The sequence below is a fragment of the Colius striatus genome, chromosome 4 (assembly GCF_028858725.1).
Source record: "Colius striatus isolate bColStr4 chromosome 4, bColStr4.1.hap1, whole genome shotgun sequence".
NCBI classification, from domain to species: domain Eukaryota; kingdom Metazoa; phylum Chordata; class Aves; order Coliiformes; family Coliidae; genus Colius; species Colius striatus.
In genome coordinates, this window is record NC_084762.1 from 4,074,581 (window position 1) to 4,098,452 (window position 23,872).

General features: G+C 43.2%; 1 protein-coding gene across 4 annotated transcripts in view; it reads right to left on the reverse strand.

The window, feature by feature from the left end:
* The window catches only part of RNF144B (ring finger protein 144B), an 80,693-nt gene that overhangs the window by 17,691 nt on the left and 39,130 nt on the right, over positions 1–23,872 (reverse strand). For all 4 annotated transcript variants that reach the window (XR_009818681.1, XM_061995792.1, XM_061995790.1 and 1 more), the window contains exons 2-3: positions 16,642–16,829; positions 5,178–5,282 (exon numbers count right to left, since the gene is read on the reverse strand). Coding sequence is in view for 3 of the 4 variants with exons in the window: in XM_061995792.1 (XP_061851776.1) it covers positions 5,178–5,282; positions 16,642–16,806 (270 nt within the window). In the remaining variant the exon portion in view is untranslated. The remainder of the gene's footprint in view (positions 1–5,177; positions 5,283–16,641; positions 16,830–23,872) is intronic.

Below are 23,872 nucleotides of genomic sequence, written 5' to 3' on the forward strand. Positions count from 1 at the left end.
CATCTGCAGTTAAAATGCTCTTGTTATAGAGAAGAGCTCTCACTAAGAACAGCAGCTTTCACCTGAAGTAAAAATATCCACAGGAAAAAAAAAAAAAGCTAAATTTTGGAGGCTCACTACACAAAAGGCTCCAGCTGGACCCTTGTCAAGTGTCCAAAAAGGCTGCCCAGCGTGGTACGATAACCAGGGGTGCTGTTACTATGCAAGACAAAAGAGCAAAGGAAGGAAAATGAAAGGGTTTGAAATAATTGGGTTCAGTTTACACAGGGGCAGACTGTTCCTTGTAACCCAGGCAGCGCAGTAACCAGCAGCAAGGAAGAACAACTCCCCTGTTTTTAAATGCTGGCTACCACAGTGGAAAGGGAAAATCACCACTCCACCTATTCTCAGGCTTTCAAGGGAGATGCAAAGAGGCAATCAAGAATACTGAACAGATCTGACTTCCTTTCACACCCACGTGAATCAAACCTTGATAATGCCAATTCACCAGGACAAGGGCTTCTCCCTTTCTTGCTTTCCCACACAGGCAGCAAGGGCAGATCCTGCCCTGGCAGCAGCCATGGCCACTCGCATTGCCCACCTCTGCCAAAGTCCCACTCTGGGTTTGTAAGGAGTGCAAAACAGCTTTAACACAGGCAGTGGTTTGCTTTTGGAAGGGGTATGGCAGCTCAGTCTCTTTATTGCTAGACATTACACCCACACCTTTCTTCATCAGCTACCAACGCTCACCAGAGTCATCAGGAAACAGTAAATTATTCATTTTCCCCATTAAGAAGCTCTTCTCTCATTTAGTGACAAATAAAAACAAAATTAAGGCTCCCTCAGTTACTCCCCCTGGGTTTATTTTTAAAAGATGAGTAAATAAGCACAACAATTTTAATTCTGACCCCGAAAAAGACAGGTCAGCCTGCAACATTTTCTCACCTTCCTCCTCACTTTACCATTTCAATCCCTCCCAGCAAAATGTAAACCAATTTTCAAATGAAAAATAAAACTGGGGTGTTAAACTGCCTCCCAGTGGGCTTTTTCTTCAGCTGTGCACAGAACACAATGCAATTAGGAATTCTGAGATCTGGGTCACTGTCCCATTTCAGCATCGCTTCACAAAGTGCTGACAACCCTCTACCGGGTTAGCACTGGTGGAGGTCATGGATTGAAGATAGATGGACAATCTGCATTGCATGCAGAGGGGTAATTTTCCTTGCCAAACTGAAGAGGTAAAAGGAGAGCCCAAATCAGTCTTGCCTTTACTGCCTGCTGCATGGTTTTGATCCAAATCAGATGATGTATACACAGATCACTGGCATCAATGTTACAAGCTTCAAAACCACAGAGGAATCAGAAATAGCAGAGTACCATCCCCTAGACATTGTCCAGGTGAGTACTGTGTTAGAAATGCCTGTATGAAGTTGAGACTTACCCTGATTCATAGCTCACAGTGGTGATTGGATTTGTACCAAGTAAAGCCATTTCAAACCATGATAAATTACCCCTTACTTGGATTTGGGGTATTAACTGGCCCACTTAAACCAATGGAGCCAATTCCCATGAGAGACAGGAATATTCTAGACAGAAGAAGCCTGCATGGTTCAAGAGAACTGCATTAATGTATGATGTTCCTTCTACCTTCTGCTTCCAGGAAGGAATCCAAATTATCTTTGTTTATTGCACTATTAGAGCTTGAAAGGACAAACATCTTGTTTAATGAGATTGCTTTTAAACTTTCCTTTTTCTTTTGTGTAACCAGCTATTTGAAACAGAGTCTATAGCCAAAACCATTGTCTTCCCACCATCAGCTCTCATTCACTTCTACTTAAAACCAGCTAAGCCACAAGCAGCTGCTATCTTGATGTAACAGGTCAAGATGGGGCCTATGATTGTGCTTGATTTCAGGCACTTCAGTGGAACAGCTCCTTCTGTTTGAATGCACTATTTGTCAAAACAAACAAGAAAGGCTGCTGGGGAATGTACCAGTTGCAACTGGATTTTGTTAAAAGTAAAAAAAACCCAGAAAAAAACACTGAGAGGCTTCAGAAAACGTATTTTCCAAGTACTGAGACAATTTTCTAGTTCAAATGACTTTGAAAGTTCGTTTTTAAGAAGAAAAGCCCTGGAATATTTTCTTCTGAGGTCCAAAGAGGCACAAAGGTCAAAAGTAAATCCTTAACATCTCCTATACTCTATGGATAAGCAGTTTACTCCCCAAACGCTGGTGAAATGTTCAACTGTTTGAGATGCACATTCCCCCTGCTCACACTTGCTCATTTCTTCATGGCACATACAAGAAGAAATTCTATTCCCTGTTTAAAATGTTAATCAGGATTTCTGCCCCCATTCACCCCCCAAAAGCAACACATGTAGCACGTGGCCCAGAATCGAGGCACAAGCTGTGAAAAGACTCATAATTGAGCAGTAAATTAGATGAATTCTAAAGAATTTTACCAAGAAAACAGACTTAATTCACAAAGGAGACAAACAGGTCACTGGGAAGCACTGAAGAAATGTTACACACCTTCAATAAGGACCATCAGAGAGGGAAACAGAAGGACTTTCACAGCTATAATGTGTTATAAATTGCTTATAAGTTCTGTTAGTAATTGTTCGGTTTCCTTATTGAAGAGTGGACAATCCAAAATGCGCTGAACTAAGTGAAAAAAAGGCTTCCCTCCACTTCAAATTATGCTTAAGTTCACCTTATCTCCCTTGTGCAGGCCAGGGCAAAAGGCATTTCAAAAGCAAACAAACCAACCACGTTAGCTAACACAATTATAGACACAACCTGCTCAAAATATAGGAACCAATTTAACATCACATCTGTGACAAAGGCAGTTCTGCCATTTCTTCTCCAAGCTGTAATGGTACCTGCTAAATATCAGTCTCAGCAGCACCTGAGATGGATATAATATGAAAACTACACTTTTTCCAAACCCTGATGCTAACACAAGGGAGAAAAAAAGACCAACTTTGTCCTGGTGAGGAACCTTTTCCTGCCAGAAGCCCAAGATCAAACATCCAGACCCTCCAGGGATGAGAAGCCTCATGCTTTTATACCAGGAGTTTCAGAGTGTGTAAGGAATAAACTTCAATTCTGAAGAGTACTTCCATGCCAAACAATAACCATACTTAAGCACATACCCTACCATCTGAAAAAAGGTTCTGGTTTTTAAATAATAGCTTTTAAAGGCCACATTTATTTCATGCAACAGCCTTTATAGAGAAGAAAAAAGAATACAGAGTGTTCACACACTTTCACATAGTGGTTTACATAGTGATCTTTCAGATTATTAACAGAGACAATCTATTATTTCTATTGTTCCTGGGGTTTTGGGGAGGTTTTGTTCCTTAAAGAAATAGGCATTTGGAAAAATACATAAGCACTTCATATTAGCCAGGTTGGGGGCCTGTTTGCTTTTCAAGCAGCAGGTCTGTGTTTCCAGAGCATTGCCAAAAGGGAGGGTCTGAACGTTCATTCATCCATCCATGGGACACTAATGCACATTTGGGCTGTTTAGTCATTCTGCCTTCAGCCCAAAAAACACCCAAGGATTAAGCTAATGGTCCATTAATACATGCCCTGGAGTGTCTTCCTGCTTTACTAAGGGGAAATATATCTCTGTAATTCCTGTAACACCATATTTCTTCCTGCCATTTGTTCATTTTCTTTTAAAATACTCCTTTTCAATAACAGCTAGTTGCCTCCAATCTGGTGCAAGGGGTGGAGGGACACTGCTACATGCCCTCTGTCTGTGCAGAAGAAAGGAGGAAGGGAAACAGCTGGCTGCTTTCCACAATAGCTGCATTCAGCCAGAGAGAAGCTCCAGCGTACGCCTACACGCTATAAGGAGGGGAGCTGCAACTCCCAGGCCCTGATTTGGTTAAGCACAGTGTTCCAAATGCAAGCTGGAGAGGAGATCCTCATTTTTTTTCTGGAGAAAAAGGCATTTTTGGTATAGGGCATTCCACTGCCACTAATTGCATCTGAATAGGAGTGTATACTTCTACCACAGTCATGTCTTCTGTATACCCAGGACCTGGAAGGTCAGCTGCTTTTGCTCAGTTCAGGGATGGAGATCTGATTCTCTTTGATTTTTTTCCTGCAAGCCAACGCAGAGAGAATGCACAAAACCAGACAAAATCCCTTAGCCACCGTTTTTTTCCTGTTTGTTTTTTTTCCCGCTTGTGCTCTTAAGCTCAGCAGGGCCCTACGTGGCTCACTAAGCAAGCAAGCAACAATAGCTGCCAGGTGACAGCAGCTTTGCCCACTTTTCACCATGGCCTTCTAGATGCACAGATCAGCTGGCACATCTGAGGGCTTCAGACGCACTGGCAACAGCTCTTCCCCTTGTCATGCATTTGGCACTAAGCTCAATTCATAAACTTCAGCCCTAACTCAGGCAGGAGGCTGCTCAAGCACTGGTAGAGGCCATCTACAGCCTCCTTGAATCTTCTTGCCCCAAGCGGTGCAGGAAGGTTTGAGAAGCACATTTTCCCTCCAATTTCTCAGCCTCCAACTTTCAAATTGAACCTTCCAGTCACTCAGAGAGATTATCCATGTGCTAGATGGGCAAACAGCTCTACCTAAACCTCATTTAGCTTCTGAGCTCTCAAACTCTCCCGTGTCTGCCTTGGGAATTATAACACTTTCGTATCTCTTAAGACCTACCTCCCCCCAGCACTGTGCACATACCTTTCTTTCCATACAACTATACAGACTTCTCCATGTTTAAACTGGACTGTAAATTTGTTGTTGCAGCCCACTATAAACATGCACAAAGAAATTCTGGCCTTGCACACCACCAGTCTGGCTTCTTGCTCTTGGGTTAAGAGAGGCACAAGAACTTCAGGTGTTTGCAGGGAAATGAAATACGATTTAACTGACAGTGCTAATGGAGACTCAGCAACTCTGGGTTACAGGATATTCTGGCTAAGTCACCTGTACAGGTAATTCAGAGGTTGTCTGGATGCCAAGTAAACCTTTCCCCAAGGCACAGAGGGAGGAAAAAGGTGCAAAACCCTTGAAAAACATCTGTTAGGTTCTAGTTCCTCTTGTCAGTCAGGCTTCCTGCCAAAAGCTCATTAAAGGTAATTAAAGGGAGGAGGGGAGTGTATTGTCATATTTATTAAGTAGATAAAGAAGTTTAGGGGATTTATGTTGAAGAGGAAAAAAGTATTGATACCTCTGCTTCATACAGGGTCCCATTGCTCAAGCAAAGCATGTCTGGACAAGTGATAGGAGAACCACAACCTTCTTGGATTGCCAGCTGCACGTATTGTTTCAGGCACTAGAAACAAGCAAAGGAAAGAAAAAAAAGTTATAGCCCACACGTTGGTAACACACAGATGCTTGAGATGCTGTACAGTTACCACCTCCCCTGCCTTAATTGGCTGTCCTGAAGCTCCAGCACACAGCAAACATCAATTAATACAATTGCAAACGCTACAAGTCATTACATTGGAAAGAATGCAATGAAGAACAATTAATTATGCATGACTTCATCTGCTGAGCATCGTGTTTTTCCCAAATCAGCGAGTCAGACCTTTCAGCACTAACAACCCCCGTGCTCTGTTCAACTGGGATTGGAGGATTTAGGTGGGAGGAGTATCTTGCATCCTAATTAAACAGGCTTCACTCTTTTGCCTTTCCTCCCGTGTTCTTAGTTCAGACTATCAGCCAGCAGTCTCCATTGTAAGAGACCTCATTCACACAGAACAGACTGCTGTTCTCAGTTGCACAGAAGGGGAAAAGGGTTTAAAACCTGTTTAGGAGGTTATAATCCACCCTGGAAGATGTGCAGTTGTCAGTTCTCCCTCCCCCTGCCCCAATCCCCCGTATAGATAGACAATTTCCATGGTTTACCATGATTTATCAGCATTCTCTAGTCTAGGAGTTCAAAGTCCATTTCCAGCACAGTCTTACAGATGTTTCCAAATTGTCTCATTACACAGAAATGGCAGCCCTCACCCCAAGGTAAAAAAGGTGTCTATTCTCCCCATATCTTACTTGGTATACCAGTTTCAAATGTGTTCAGCTGGTCTTTCTAGCACATATTGTAGAGCTTTAAATAAAGGCTGGAGCAGTGGCCCGGACACGAGTGCTTGATTTGTATCTCCAAACTACTGGGGTTAGTAAGTGAACTCAATTCTCAATCAAACAAAATAACCAAGTGTCTTCAAAATAATGACAAAGCATGCAATAAATTGCAGCTCAGTCTTCACAAAACAACCAACCATGGGTTTCTGTCAGCGTGCACAGTTTACTGCAAAGGAAAACAAACACATTTTACTAGCAGCAGGACTAATGCAGCTTTGTGCCCTAGAGATTTCTATGATCAGGCCCTTGTGATAAAGTTCTCCTACTCAGTACTGCTGGCTTCTTCCTGGATTGCCCCATCAGTTTCAAGAAACATGTCAAAGCATAAGGTCTTTGAGACCTCTGTCTCTCTGCCAACTCAGCTGCTAAGCAGGTTACGGGGGAAATCACAGCCTTTCAGCTCTGGTAAAGCCCCAGGACACTTCACAAACCATTTTCCCACTATTTATAGGGATTCAACATTCAAGTCTGTGTCAGTTTGGACTGTTGGAAGAAGGCCTTGCAAATTGTGCTCTAATTAAAGAAATGTCCTCGTTTGTATTTTCATTGGAAGACTGGTACCCTTTTAAATGTCAGGATAATTAGGAGGTTTTCAAATGCAAATGAGGTTTCCTCCTTGTTCTGTCTCTACTAAAATACCAGGTCCATATGTTTTGGTTAATTCTGATCAACTACATGGAGATATTAGTTCATGCAAATAGAATCAGCTTAGTGGCATTTTAAACGAGCTTACTTTTGATTTGTAAATATTTGAAGCTAGAAGAACACAGGGGTATAACCTAAATGGTAAGCTTTAAATATCTAGCTCATTAAGCACTAATGGATTCAGATCCAGCACGTACCCCTCTAAGAAAACAGCAGAGCAGGCTCTAAGGAATTGATGGTGCAAGTAGTATGTGGGAGGTGAGGGAGATACTCACAGGTGAAGAGCAAAAAAGAAATCATGTCAGTAACTGAAAGCAGTATTAGCTCCCTAGGGAACAGAAGCTCAGATTTAACCAAGAGCTGTTCTTTTGTTACTCACACAGCAGTCTCAGTGCCCTGTCCCACCTCCTCGCCCACCTCTCCCAAAGGCATCTAGGCACAGGGCTCACAAAAAGTCAGTTTAAGCACCACACTAGCACACACAGTTCCTCCACAGTGCTGTAGGCAGCAGCAGGTCCATACCCACAGTGACTGGGAATGGGTACCCTGGAGACACTGGAGCTGCAGGGGCCTTGCCCACTTCTGCTGCCACCACCATCTGGGCAGTGGCAGCAGGTGACACAGGAAAAGCCAAAAAAAAAAGCCATTGCTGATGTGGACAGAGACTGTGGGTGACCTGCTCCTTCAGACCCACGGTCTGCAAGCACCTGCCATTGCTCAGATGCTTCAGACCATACCACAGCAGAAATGGGATATCAAGTGCTCACTCCCTGTACAAATTTCCTCCTTGCATTGTGCCCTTACACATTCTCCACCAGGAACAAATGGAACCAGAAAATTCTGCCCTCCAAGTCCCTTCCCCAAAGCCTGAATGTGCTGCAGGGTGTTGGGTGTACTTGAGTGGGTGATGCTCTAGCAGTACTTTCTTACATTTCACTCTCTCCCCTCATGGGACACCCATGGGACACTTTCTGGATCAAATCTCGGGTCACCTTGTGGGGAAGGGGGACTGTTTCCCTGCCACCACAGCCTTTAGTTTGCCTTAATTCCTCAGCAAGCATGGGAGAGCAACCTTTTACTTTTGCTAAGATCCTGGTTTCTGTCTCCTCTGTGATGCTGCCTGATATTTAGTAATTTGTTTTGACAGTATGGTACAGTGGATTTGTATTTGAGGGGCAGCTCAGGTCAGCTGGGTACAGAAGGAGGACAAAGCCTGAGAAGTTACTGCAGGCCTAGCAGCAGCCCAGAGGCTTGTTCTTAATTTAGACTTCCAGGACAGAAGCTCTGAGCACTCGCAATTACCCTTTCGTGCAAGGATGGGCATGAAGCTCTTAAGGAGCTTCGATCCACAGTATGGATTTTGCAATCAGTTTCACTGTGCAGTATTTAAATCATAAGGGGTGCCAAGCCAGGAGAAAGGAGGTTTCTGAGGATTGCTAATGCATCTGGATTCTTCTAGCTCACTGCTTGGTTGTAGGTGAGGACAGGAGAGCAATTGGAGCCTTCTGTGATGCTTTCAGAGGGTGCTATGCTTTCAGAAGGTGTCTTGGAGAGATTTTACCATAACAAAACTGTCTGTGCAGTGCCATGGATCTTGAAGTGTTTCATATTAAGACCCTTGCTTTGGTTTTCTGCACTTGGAAAAGGTGCTGTGGGTACAGCTCAAGAAGCTGACGAGAGGACTTAAAGCTGTTGGGAAGCTTGAAGGAAGCATTTAACATTTACCACTGAAGAATTAAGCTTTTTACTTAAGTCCATACATGAATGAAGATGGGAACTTCTTGTTCCCTCTTTCATAAGTCAGTGGCAAAGAGGAGACAGTAGAAAATCACTGTTTTCTAAAATATGCCTTCACTTTTACACTAAGACTGGTTTTAGAGTGTTTTACTATTATTTACAGCGCAGCTACTAATTGAGCTACTTACTTAAGCAGCAGCAAATAAAAGTATCTGAAAAGATGCACAAGCTGCAAATGTGATGAAAAGAGGATGCAATGCCTATCTAATGAATCACAACTGACCTTCTCAGCCATATGTCCTCCCACACTCTGCAGAATGCACTATACAGACACAAAATGGGAAGGCTACAGAAATCAGCAGTGTCTCAGGAAAACTGCACACACTACATATGCTACTTAATTGCTCTAGAAAGCAATGGTAAGATCAAGATACTCATCTTTCTTTTGGTATTAAGAGTTTCTTGAAAGGATCTTAATTTTGATATTGAGAAATCAAGAGGTCTCAACATCCTTGGGCAACACTCCACTACCACTTTCACACAGTGGAGTGACTGACAAGCACAGAGAGCAATCAGTGGCTGGAGAGGCCACCACACAGCACCTATGACTTAAAATTACTGTCATACCATCATCTTCCTCTCCATGGCCAGAGCAAGTCCTCAGTAGTGACCTTCCTACCAGCACAGTGAGGTTTCCACAAACATGCCACATAGTCAAGGCAGCATGTTTGAGGCAACAGACAACAAATCTACTAAGGTCTGGCTGAACAGGTCTGAATCCCACCGTGTACAGATGAAATGGGAGTTTGGCTCCATAACTGTCACCCCTCAAGTAAATGCTAGACACCAACATCAGAAATCCTAACTTCCATACCTGCAAATGTACCACTTATGTTCACTTTACTCAGATTTTCTCCACTGAGCAACTATAGCATGTACTTATCTGTGTTCTGGGATACATAAGAAAACCCTGATGCAATCAAGCAAGAGGGATCAATTCAAACCTGATCATGCCATTCCACCAGCCAAGCCTGGTAATACCTAACAGGAGGTTCTGGTGCTGACCTAATTTGTGCAAGCACCTTTTGTTTCTGCTGGGCCTCTGTCAGCTTCAGTGGAAGAAGAACTGCAAGTCATTTTTTCTCTGTCTGAGGTTCATAATATGGAATGACATCCTTCTCAAATAATTTACTGTCTAAGCACTTTGGGGCAAGAATTTTTTTCCCTCCTAGGCCATTTTTGTCCTTCAGGCCATCACCTTCCTCTACTCATCAAAATAAGGTCAATGTGCATTTACCTACTTCACAAAATGCTACTCATGAATATCTAGTAAGTTAAGGGCTGTAAAGCACCTGGATCAAATTATCATGCAATACATATGTATTTCTTTTTTATCTTGCAAGAAAGATTAGGATTTAGGCAAATATTTACATATGCCCCAAGTACACATCCCTCTCCTGGAGCTAAGGCTTTGTTGAAAGTGGATGTTGTAACATGATGGAAGAACCTTTATAAAAGCATCAAAAAGCCCAATCTAGGAATGTACAAACTAGTGGCATAAAAATTTCCTTCTTCAGTAATAAATACTTCCTCTAATCTTCAAAAGTGTTTTCTATAGTCAGCTGTGATGCCTCAGGAATAGAAAATCCTTCATTTCAACACTTCTCCTACATGCTGCTCTAACTTCAACTATTTTTCCCCCCAAAGGATATTGTACAGAGGGGATCTTTAATGTGCTGACAAAAAATAATACATGTATCAGTTAGGCAATGTATTTAATCTGCAAAGGGACCATAACAGTTCTGATTTTAACATCAGAATGAGTTTAAAGCATGATTTCAGTATTATGTTGCTAGGTAATGATGTGACAAAGGCACTATATCCCTCTCACTGTGAAATCTTCTGTTTCTATTCAAAGCCATTTTCAGACAATCTCTGAGACAATAGGTGGATCTCAATCACTCCTACATAGTGCTTTTTCCAGGACCCTTCCAGTTCAGCTACTTTGCTTGTCTCCCATCTCCACGCAGCTCTTTAGTTCCCTAAATGCAGCCCCACTGGCTTGGATGCAAAAGCAGAAAAGGAAAGCACCTATGTGACATGACAAAGTGCAACTGGTAGTTTCATTAAGAAACTAAGAAGCAAGCAACAGAAAGTGCTGGCCTCTTTTCCTGTCAAATGCTACAGGGGATGGAGGATAAGTAAGAGTAGCTGTCTTTAATTAAATTGCTGAAAACAGATCTATGTATTTCTTAACTAGTACCAGGGCGTGACTTACATTAAATATGAAAATGCAAGAAATGAAGGCATCTTGCCAAAACAAGGTTGTCTTTCCAACTAACAATTGCATATTCAGAAAAATACCTCTTCCAGACTTTTCCTCACAACTGTATTGGTTTAGGTTTGGGGTTTTTTTCAGCCTTAGCCTTTCTACAAACTTAAAATTTGGGGGCTGAAACATAACTTCTGGGGAGAAAACATAACTTCAGTTTGCATTCCAGAGTGTCTTCTGATTAAGAACGGATCAACAGATAGGCATCCAGATTTTGTTTCAGTTCTGGGCAGTGGTGATGTACTTTTTACTCAACTCTCATTTCCTTCTTATCATTTACAAATGTTATCTCTTCTTCAGTGCATCCAGAAGACAAAGTATTAGTTATACAGATTCACAAGGAATACGTCAATTACTGACTTCAGTGAGACAGTTCATACCATCTGATCCACTCAGCATTTAATCAGCTGTGTACTGAAATGAATATACACATACACACACACACTCCCCAAACAGTACTCACAGTGTTTATGACAGATCTACAGAATGCTTAGTAATATGTTCATCACTGTCACGACACGCACTTCTGCATGTTCCATCTCTAAACCAGGCCAGTCCTTTTCCATGTGTGGTAGCTGAACTCCTGGAATCTCTCTAGATTAATTAAGTCTACTGGCAATTAGCTTGGAGACATCTGCACTTCATTTGGAAAAACAATGTGGGGCTTTTCCAAGTAAAGAAAGTTTGTTTTACAAAGTGCACCACAGAAACAGCCATTTATTAATTAGTTAAAGTCATGATAGGCACAGGTTAAAGTGAAAAGAGGGGACTGTGGGGGGATCTCAGTATTTACAGGTATCTAAATGGTGGGTGTCAGGAGGTTGGGGCAGCACTTTTTTCTGTTGTATCCAGTGACAGGACAAGGGGTGATGGGAAGAATCTGGAACACTGTAAGTTCCATAAGGAAAAACCAAAGTCCAGTGAAAGGTGCATTTGTATTGCCCAATCTGTACTTTAACTGCTAAGGACCAGATGCAGTGATAATGAAGTTGCTTTCAAATGAACAGAAGATCAGGCCACATAAGGCTCACTAGAATGGGAAGGAATAACATCACTGACAAGCATTTCACTTTGTCAGGACCAAGTGAAAACACCAAACAAACATGACAACAGACCAGAATATAACGGCCTCCTGCTGCTTCACAAGCCTACTTTTTAGCAGATCTTTCAAGTATGTCTGAGAAATACAGTGTCATTAGCTTTGTCTCTAACAAGCTACCACCAATAGTGTTAGACCCTGCTCAGATACACAGTCTAAAACCAACTGACATACAGTCCACCATATCCTGGCAGCCTTTCATGAAAGTCAGGATAGGTTCCTGATAATTGTTGCCATGAAGTGGTATGACCAGACAGGAAAGAAACAGAGAAATCCACTCTTGCCAAAAATGAACTGAACTTGGCCTTACCAGCAGCTACAAACCAGTCATGACCATGAGGCTTATGTCACAGGCTGGCTCAGTTACTGTGTCACTCTGAGGCATTGACAACTCACTTCACATCTGTGTATTCATTTGCTAAATGGAGATAACACCAACCTCGCTGATGCGGTGCTGTCATTAAACATGTTGGTTCCCTCTTCCTCGCCTGTCTTCCCTTGGCCACCATCCAGATGCTGCCACCTCTACTGATTTCAGAAACTGTGCAGCCCCTCCTCCTGAATAGCAGCATCCATCAGAAGGCAATGGGAACACCTTTGTGCTGTTTTGGCACACCTACTAATTTTGCCTTTGATGTGACTTCTCGTGCAAGAAGTTCTTAAAACATCTAAATTAGTGTGTTCAGTGCTAATATGAGCAGATGCAGGACTTTCTCTTTTATAACTTTGAAACAAAGCTATCCTGAAACATTTCAAATGTCAAGCTGGGGAAAAAAAAACTCCAAAACATCAAAACTTAACAGCTTGCTACCTGTGGGTGGAAGCAGAAAACAACCTGAGGTGAGCTTTATATAAAGTAAGTGGGGCATTGCAGCACAAGGTCTATTTAGGAGGAGGAGAAGGTAGTGTTCTGGGGCAGCCCTAAGAACATGCAGAGGTCTCCTAGCATGGGGGAAAGAGGGAAAAGGAAACCAAAGCACTGCTTGAAAATTAGCACAAAGAAACAGAAGTGATACTAAAACTCAGTGTTGGCCAGATGAAGGCAAATCCACATTTTTCCTTACTCCTAAGTTTTACTCAGTAGCCTTTCACTGGAGTATTTATGTATGTTTGCTCCATTCAGTAGGCATCTTACCCTCTTTGTCATCTGCTTTCTCCTTGTCTTTGACCTACTTGGTCTCTCCTCTTTTTTGCCCATGCTTTTTTGCTGATGATGCTGATCCCTCACATCAGCTTGTCTCCAGTTCTCTAGTCCTTACCTGCACAAGCAATCTGAGGCTTCACAGCATTGAGGACAAAATAAACACTCAAAGGAGTCAGGGCAATGCACAGCTCGTTTAAAAATATTAAGGAAATAAAGGAACTTTGGAGTGTTCTGGTAGTGAAGTGCAACAGAAAAACTCCCATTTCTCGAAAGGTTTCTTACTCCCCTCTAAGCAAAAGTAGCTGGCAGCAGCATGCTGTCATCCAGCCCCTGTCTCAGCCTGCAGCCTCCCAAAGCCCTGGCTTGCCAGGCAAGCAGCTGCCTGGGGCACCAGGCTGCCAACAACAGCATAAGAGCCTCTTTCCCCCATGATTACACCTGGCATTGCTGTCACATATAGCTACAGCAGAAAATCTTGTTCTCACATACACCTCTGGATCATCTTGTACTTGTTGAATAGCCAAGATAGCACAGAAACTACCTGGGGTTCCATTCAACATTGCACACTGCCTTCTCCTTTTAAGGCTGCATGAAGTTTAATCTCATTCAGATCACACTTTGTGCACCAAAAAAACAAACAGGTGGATCATCACAGTATTTGTTTTGCACATTTTGTAACTTGGTTACCTTACACACTTCTCAGAAGTACAAGACCCAACAAAGCAACTGCTTGGAAAAAAAGAATCATGCTAGGTCTGCATAAACACGTGCTGGTGACACAGAAGCACATACATGAAAGTATCTCCTGGTTCCAGGTTTTTACGTGTCATGTTAGGCATCTCAAACTCTGTTCCAGCAAATAACACACAGGATGGATATAAGCTGGATGTAAGATGTTTTCCATAACAGCACAGCACTGGATTCCTTCTGTCAGCACTGCCACCAGGGTAATCTTACCACACCTGGTAAAACCTCACGTGTGTTCTGCAAGCCATGTGCTTTTTCTTCTCTGGACAGAGAGTAAAAATGCTTATAGCTATCTGAAAAACTCCTGTCTCTCTAGCAGCATTCCACCAAAAAACAAATATAGACCTTCTTATACACAGTTTACTTACTTTGGCTAGAATACAGCTTTTACAAGATATAATGCTTATTACAAGAGTTTCTAAGCGGAAAGAAATCTCTGTACACAATTCTAACTCATTCAAATCCCTTGGTTTCACAGGCTACAAGTGAAAAGGAGATAAAGCTCGCCCCCACAGATGCCTGTATAGCAACAACTTTTAATTACTTCCACAGCCAAAACTGCTGTAGTGAAAAACAAACAAAGATGCAGAATCTTCATTACAGTTAGCAAAAATTACAGCTACCTCTTATGTGTAATAGAACAAAAAATTACTGAAACTAATGGTTCCATCTTAGTAGAGCAGAACCTATTATGTCCAGGTCAAGCCTTTTCCTATTTCAAATGTAATAGTGCTCTTGGATCTATATAATGAATCTTAGCAACACAAAATAAGAATAAACTGAAAGCATTTCCAGTTGATAAACTGATATGGGCTCAATCCCATAGTCTCAGATGACGTAGTCTCTTACCCTATCATCTGTCTTAAGGGTAATGTGAAGGTATCTAGAGGCCCTAGCATGAGTTGCAGGAAATTTAGGGCACTGCATACCAACACAGCTATTACAGGCTATGAGCCTAGCAATCCTCTCTGCAAGCCCCAGCACCAAAGCACTTGATAGTAAGGTGTTTCTGGCACCAAAGGTGCAACTTGTATGGCAACTGAGAATCTGCTCTGGGTTTGAGAAAGAAAATCACATAGACATGTTATAAGTTTCCAGAGCTCCCTTTGTTGTAGGATGCAAGATCTACATTTCTCTGTTGCATCAGCCCAGACATGTCTGTGGGGATGATATTCAGACACAGGCAACAACAGTCAGACAAAGGGTACACACGGAGTATAAGCACAACTGAGACATCTTACGCCCACTGAAATAAATAGAGCATGTCTAAAGGCTTCTCCCAGCTGCACTCAGAGCTCACTCATGGCTGCCTCTTGGTTTAGACAAAGTCAGTGAAGTTTGCACAGATGCCAAACAAGTGTGACTGTAGTCTCCACTCTGCTGTCATGGCACCAGAAGCCAAGCCCAGAGCAGATGCACTTCCCACTACCAGCTGGGAATGGGGTGTAGAGGTGCCAGGTGGCAGCTGCAGCACCAACACAGGACAGGTGGGCACAGCAACGTCCCCAGCCATCATTGAGATACATCTCCAGTCATCACCAATCTCTCCCTTTGGCCACTGCCCTGAAGGAATGGAGAACCCAGCTCTGCCTGGCACAGTCCTCAGCAGTCCTCCCTTCCTCAGGGGTGGAAGGGTGACTTGCCCAGCTAACACTGAGGTTAATGTGCCATTAATGACCCTAAATCGGAGTCACACAATTATTGGAAAAGAGTGGGACCACTGTAAAGGTAACAACTTCTCCATTTTCTTTTTGATTGAAAGCAGTATCTTCACACCTACCTCTGAGGTGTGTTCTCTTAGAGTTTTGTTACAAACAAAAGGTTTTGTGGAAGTTGGTACAGAAAACGACCTTCATGAAGCTCAGGTTGAGCATGCACACTAATTGCTCTCCTCCTAGTTTCCCGAATACTTTTATCCCATTTGAGCTCCCCTGAATCCAGAGTAAGTGAAGATACTCTCACTCAATCTGGCTTCACAAATATCAGATTTCTTCCATGAGCTTAAACAATCAAGGGCAAAACTTAAACTTACTTCCATGATTCTTATCTGCAATTTGTTGTTAAAAAATAAAACCAAGCACATTTATTCTGGGGTTTAAAAAAAACAAAACAACATCCCTCTGGTGGCTTCTGACCTGTTTCCAATTAGTCAGGTACATCAAGGTCACTATCACCAGAGAAACTACCACCAGAGACCAAAGGAATACTAATATCTGTAGGGCTTTTATCAGCTCACTCAACCTCCACCTTTATCACTTCCACCAGCTTTATTTGATCTGAATTTGCAGGACACCAAGTCATCACTGGTGGCTATAGGCAATCCATGACCTGGGCAGCAGGCATGACCTGCAGCACAGACTGCAGACACAAAGGTTCAAGAGGCCAAGGTTTATTTTTGTTTAGATTTTCTGATCTCCCTTAAAAATGACACACGTGACTTAAAAGGGCTCTGAGTACTCAGCAAGTGGTAATGGGGAAACAAAACCTCACAGTTATCCTTTGATGTTGCTTCATCCTAAGATTTTGCCTCAGAAACAAATAAACCCTGGGATTGCACATAGACTGTGTGTGTTCTCTGACAGCCCTAAAATGCATCATTTCTCCTGTTTACTGCTGGGATTTATTCTTGTTTGCTATGGGAACGTCTGTTGGAGTCACGAATTATCAAAAGCATAATAGCAGGCAAGTCTTTTAAGCAAGAGAGACTAACACTCAGTGCTCTTTGTGAAAGCATCCTCTACCAGTGTGGATAACATATGCTTCTTGTATGAGACAAGCAACTCCATCTCATAGTTCCATCTCCCATTAGCCTGCTGCTGTAATGTAAAGGTGCTGCTAGATCTTACCGACGTGCAGAAGATGCAGCTGCATTCCTGAAGAATGGTCATCTTATCCAGGGAATATTCACAGAGACAAAGCTTGCAACTGAACAGGGGCTCCATAGCTAACTCTCCAGCTTCTGACTCATCAGTTGTCATGGTGTGAGGAAAAGCCTTTCCAGCAGAGCCCATCACTCATTAATGGTCCCTTCAGCCTGAAAAGAGAAATCAACAGCTGAAACATCGCACAAGCCACCTAGTCACTTCTCAATGACCTGAGAATTTACATTTCAGTCTCACACTTCAGGTCATTCAAAAATTACCAAGAAGGTGCCTGAGAACCCCCGTCCCCAAAAGGCCTGAACTGGGTTGTGTTCTCTGAGAACATTCACCTCACTGGCACAAAACACTTCAGTCAGGCTTATCATCAAACTGAAAAAAGTCCAAACAAACTAAAACTCACACAGATGAGATATTGCCTATGTTATATGCAACAGCATAGTGGCCAGAGCCCTCACTTTAGGGCATTAGATGAATTAAAAACATAAACTGCATTCACACACTTGGCCTTTTCAAATGAGCATCAGAGTCACGACCCTCCCAGTCCCTATGGGATGCTTCAGAATGCACCCACACCATTTCAGTGGGTGTCTCCACCCCCACTTTCCATTCTGGCTGCTGGCTAAGAAGCTCTCCTGGGCAGTGCAAGGCAACAGCAAGCACAGATTCTCATTTCCTAGGCAAGCCCTTCAGACATTTAGCCTGTAACGCAGATGGTGGGTACCATGAACTCCAATGAGCTGTCACAGAGACAGTGAGCTGGCAGCCCATTGCAAGAGGGGTAGGGAAGGCATCTGAACCCAGGAAAGGGTTTCACTTTGCATATCCTACTTCATACAGGGCTGGAGCTTAAATCCAAGTAAGAGTATTTCATGTGCAGTTTTCTTTTCTGCATTGCCTTGATGATGCTGCAGAGCTGCCTGCTCAGCTCTGTAGCTTTAGTGCATCTCACTCCCCTGGCATCCAGCTCTTCTGTTTCACAGGGCTCTTAGGCATCTAACCGAGGTTTGTGAACCATGAACTAAGTGCACTAGCACTTTGACAGGGAGATGCTCAGAATAGCCACGTTTCCACCACACATTATGTCACAGCAGTGCTTGGGGAAGAAAATTCTGTCCTTTGAGAAGGAACAAATGGAAACATCATGCTTGCACGTAATGTTTTCTGACCTAAGCATATGAAAATGGTGCACCATGATCGTAAAAAATGTCAGGCCCCTTGTTCTTACACGGTAACACTACAAGAGAAATTAAACAGAATATCCTGATGCTTAATGTAACACAACAGAAAGCGAATTTACACATTTTATTCACCTCAAAATAGACACTGGGGCTCAGTGCAGCATTTAAGGTATAGGAAAATCTATTCCCATCTCCAAGAAACTTGGCTCAACTTCCACAGATCTCCTTGTGAATACACTTAGCTAATGGCAAGACCTTCACACACATTTTTTGCAAGCAGGGGTCTGGTGGCTGGCTGCACACAGCTGCTTGCACCAGCACCAAGTAAGAGTGCAGCTCCACAAAATCTAGAAAGGTGCATCATGACTGGATGAATGGAGGCTGAATGATCATGAAAACAACAGAGGATCAAGATCTGTCCACGTTCCTGTCAGATCTGACATCTCACGAGGCAAACAGAGCCCTTTGGTTCACTTTTGCTTGCCTCCCCCACAGGCCTGGGTGTCCTCGTGGCAGGGCTGTCAGGTCACATTTGGCAGCACATCACTGCTGCCATTCTGTGCTCCCAGAGCAGCCAGGCCAGCTCCAGCTCCAGCCAGTCAGCGTGTACACGATGTGCTGGCTTGCAATACCTGCTGAATTCCTCCCCAGAGGAAGAAATGATGGTGTTTAGAGAGCTCGAGGGGTCAGCACATGTGAGAGCTTGCCCTACAGCTCCCACTCCACAGCTCCATCCCCAGGCCTGCCCCACAAGCCTCCTGCCATGTGCTCCCATGGCTCTGCACGAAGACATTTTGTTTTCAAAAGCCTTGAAATCACAACAAGTCTGGGTGGGAGCACACTAACCCATTTTAATTGTTACACTTTGTAGTTTCCTGGACTAGTCTGGCAGGGAAGCCATCAGATGTGTCCCTTGGGATGTCTTTCCCATAAGCACCCAGTTTTAGAGACACGAGAGTCATAGCCAAGATTCTGGCAACCAAATTTTTGGCCACTAACCCAAAGTAAACTCTCTGCAGTTGACTTTGGGAGTGCAAGATGGAGTGCAATCACTAGTTCAAAACATTTGCCTTGCCCACATTATTCTCAGCACAGTCCCCATCTCCTGTCATGATGCCCCCTGCAATTTGCTCCACACAAAGCTGGAGCTCCAGGATGGCCAGAGCCTTGGAAGGAAGCCTCCCTCTGAGTCAGGGCTTGCAATACTCTTCTTTAATTACTGAAGCAGGGTGGGAAGGTGGGGAAACAGTGAGTCACTGCAAATACTATGGCAGATCAAGAACTACCTGTTATTTAAAACTAAGTGCTAGACATTATCTCAGGATTTAGCAGTGGAACACATTTCCTCAGGTATGCTTTTCAACAGCAGCTTCATCTCTCCAGGTAAGCTACTCACCCTCACGCTGCATGAGGCTGACGTTTCTTTATGGTAAAAGGTAGCACTGTTAAGAGGAGGGATGTACAAAAGGAGACAGCTCTTTCCAAAGTCAGTATTCTTTTTATAACCAAAAGGGTTATAACCCTGCATGCTTTTATTAAAGCAACTGTGGAAAGATTCAGGTGTATGACTGAGGTTTAGGGCTAGGGGCTAATTTTAGATGGCCTAAATCTGGCACTTGGTATGACAGCAAGAGTTTGCCACAGTGAAGAGCAGGCTCCTGATACACCACTCTGCCTTAGTAGCAACCAGATACCACAGTGTGATGGCTGTAGGGACTCATTATCTCCCAGACATCTTTGTCCCTCAAGACACCCTTGTCCCTGAATTCCATCTTGCTCCCTGTCCTCCTCCTGCACTCCTCCTTCTCTTGTACCAGCATGCCAGAGAGAGGCTGAGCTTCTCCCTGAAACAAGCAGAACACCTTGTGCAAAACCAGCAGACAACACCAAGCAAACTTGGTGGACCAGAGGATCCAGCCAGCTCCCCCCCAGCCCAAGTTGGCTCATCTCACCACAGCCTCATTAACCCCAGTGGGGTTCAGCAAACAAAGCAAACAGGATCGAAGCCACAGAGACAGCTCTGCACAGCCCCAGGAGAAAGTACCACGGCCACCAGCAGCAGCACTCTCTCCATGCTCCCTAAAGGACCAGCTCCCTAAGTGATTCTCCAGGTCAGGCTGGCATAGGCAAAGCCTTCCCATTAGCACCTGAAAACCTGCCCACCACAGAGAGAGCGGATGCATAGCCTACACAGCCTGCTCATTTTCCCGAGGCAACCCAACCAGCTGGTCCCTGCTTCTGCTCACCAGAACTGGGACTACTTCTGCTATTGCTGCCAAGGGAAGCATGCAGATGGAAGAGTTAATGGTTATAGAACAGGGCAGCCCCATCCAGTGACAACTGGGCTCTGAAGAGAAATCAGGCCTGCAGAGGAGGTTCATTCCCATGATTAGATCAGATGATGAGGGAGAGAAAGACACGTGTCTTCCTCTTGTTCTCACTCTCTACTTCTCTTACTATTTCTCAACATTTCAAGATGCATTGTTCTCCTCCAAGCTCTCAAACCACCTCCCCAGCTTTACTACCTTGGCAGAACTGACTTTTCCACACACTGCAGTGTGGAAAACTGCTCTGAAGTTCCACCTCAGTTGCTCTGAATTTCAATGGCTTTCACTTTGCTAGGCTTCGGCTCACAGACTGTCATTAGTTAATTACACATTCATTAACTCAGTTTACAGTGGCTTAAAATTCCTACTGTAATTATAAGTGAGTTGTCAACAGTTCAGGTTGAAAACAAAACACCTAGGATGTATGTCATGCAGGGGAAGAGGGACTCACTGGAAAGTGAGTTAGGGACAAAGAGGAAAAGACCATCCCATGTTTGGTTTCAACAAAAAAAGTGACCTGAAATAAAAGTAAAAGGAAAGTCCCTGAAAAAAAATGGACCCTCATATAAACAAAACACATTTCTAAGCACTAAGATCTTCCTTTTCATGATCACAAACACAAATGACGTGTTTAGGATAGAATCCCAAATAAAGCAAGAAATGTATTACCGAAACCAGAATACAGCACGCAGCCCCTCACCAAATCCTTCACTCAACAGCAACAAAGGCTCCATGAGATGTTGTGGAATAAGGATAAACACATTTCAGGGACACTCTAACCCAGAGGAACATATTAAACTAAATTCTGCAACATCAGTGGTGAAGATGGGTCAAACTGGCCCCAGCGCACAGAAATGCTCATGAACTGTAAAGACAGGAGTATTTTTACATACTCTATCAGCCACATCCATGCACATGCACACACACATACACACACACATCATACTCCTCCATTGCCCAGAATTTCCAGGAAATGGGATGTATTTCCTCAAATTGTCTGCTGCCTAGCTTATAAGGAAGAACTGTTGGTAAGACTCAACCTTTCCTGGCTCTGACAGTAATGGTGTTGATGCCATAGGATAAGGCATGACCAGCAAGTCTAAATGAATGTGAGCTGTGTGGGGTCAGTCTGAGGAGGGTGTCAACTGCACAGTCACCAGGAGCACTGTGTGGTCAACCTTTCCATGTAGTACATCTGCCTGCAAATGATTTTGCACGGTCTCTGGGAGATGATAAAGCTTTGTGCTCTCAACGCTGAAACATCTCAACAGTATCCATAAGCACAAAAACACTAGAGCGTGCTCAAAGCAGCAAGAGAAAGGGCTCAGGGGGGTGGGAAGGAAAAGTACAAGCAGAAACACCAACATGAAAGCAGTTGAGCAAAATATGACAAACACAACAAGAGCACTGGAGGACGGAGTACAGAACTTGTATGCCTTCAGGGCCTCCTGACAGTATAGTATCTGGTGCCTGGCTTTGAAAATTACTTCCTAACAGCAAACGTGTGCTGTACCTGCTTCTAGAAAGATACCTGTTGGAAATCTTGATATTAGTGTCCAGAAGTGGAAACTATTAACTGCCTGAAATTGGAGTGAGAGCTGGGTGAGTATCTGGCAGCCAGCCATAGTCAAGCCACCACAGCTCCCTCCATCAAGGTGTTGAAAATTGATGCAACCTAGGGCTGAAACTTCCCCTCTAAGCATGCATTGTAAGCTAACATCCTTGTTACAATCACACAAAGGCTCACTTGAGTCTGCCCTGTTGCCTCAAACCAAGACTGCCAGCCTCAAAGAACAAAAGTTACTCTGTGTATGTGATAGAGCAAACAAGCCAGGCAGTCCCCTGAGCTGTGACATCAGGAGGACATTGTCTGTGTGCCTGCAATCGAGCCACTGTACTTACCTTCAAAAACATGTCCAAATGTGACTTTCACCCCTTAGAAACATCACATAAAGTCATGAAAGCCTTCTGCACTGAAGCTGGAGGAGAATGAATGGATTGTATTCAGCACCATAAGTCATCCTTTCAGTTTTCACATGCTGCATCCAATAGCAACCACAGAGTTCTTGGAGAAGTTACTTCAAGCCTTGTGTTTACAAACAGTTCTAAGTTAGTAGAGCTGTATGCATTTAGCTGAATTTGGAGTTGAAAGGAACTCAAGAAATGTACAAGCATGAGACACATTGCTCTAGGAAAAATTAATGGAATAAAAAAGGGTCCTTTATGTGTTTTTCCCCATGGGCTGGCATGTGCCTGAGCCCCTTCCATGGGGCAGAGTGAGCCGGCAGTCCTCCCTACCCCAGTGCCCCCCAGGCTTGGACTCACATACACAGGGTGAGATTGCAAAGAGACTGGGGTTAGGTTTAAGGTCACACATGGGTCTAACACAAAGCACTTCCCTGCAAAAAACCCCCATTTTAGTATCAAAATGACCTCACAGCACCTGTCTGAAGCTTCTGTTTATTATCCCAGGTATTTACTGAACTTTCTTGAAGAAACACTTGCAAGCATTGTGATTGTTTCTCATGCCCTAGAGATTTTTTAAGAGCTCCACCCATTTCAAAATTACTTCAATGCCATATTAAAACCTGTTTGGACATCGTTCAGCTCAGGGTTCTGTTGTTTCCTGTAACTAAGGTTGCCCTCTTAAAATAGAAGAAGAAAACTAGTTGAAAAATACAAGTGCTCAAAATCAAGGCTAAAAATCAGGCCCTGGGACTAAAAGAATAATTATAGCAAGATTTAAAAAACATTACAGTGTGGTATTAAGGTAATGGTGTTGTATTTTAGAAGATATAAACTGAGCTACAAAATTAGGACGTGAAAACAGCTGTCAGAAACCCACATTTCCATCACCTGCAGCAAAACCCCATCATTACAGTTTTGATTACGAGTCTTTAGCTGTCCCAGCTCTCTCAAGGCAATGTTATTCAAAACTGACTTCTAAGGCAGCTTTTTAAAACTCAACAGCCCTGCACAAAGAATCAGTTTGAATCAAGTACTTCTGTGGTCTAACAGACTGTCCACTAAACCACGATGCATTAATTTCTCCCTCTTTTGATATGCACAGCCTACACAGAGCTACCTTGCTAGTCTACACAGCATTACTTATCAAGTAGTGATTCAATAAGGCTGTAAAACATATGATTAAAGCTCCAACTCACAAAAGCCTTCATCTTCAAGAACATTTAATCATATGTTTAAGTGCTCTGTGTATCAAAGCCTGAGTATTTTGCTTTACTGCAATGAGATTATTAAGTTAAACGAGTATCACAGAATCGTTTTAGCTGGAAGAGACCTTTAAGATGATGGAGTCCAGCCTGAAATTGTGGTGTCAAACCCCTCCCCAGATCTCCAATTAGAATTTTCAATTTTAAATGCATCTTTAATATATTCAGAATGATGGTTCTACACCTGTGCCTTCATACAGCAAGCACTCGATTACATGCATGCACGAGGAAAGCCCATTTCTGGGTTACCACAATATGTTAGCAAGCCAAAGTATTAGAAAGAACAAAACTATTTCAATCTCTGCTCTCTTTTGAGTGAGGCTTAAGCAAAGTCAGATGTCTAACATTTCATGACAGCTTTCTGCACTGTAAAATGTTTATTTTTAGAAAACTTGTTTAAAGAACAGGCAGCCTAAGTAAAGTGCTGTCTGGTACATGAGAACACACCGAAGGCAATTTC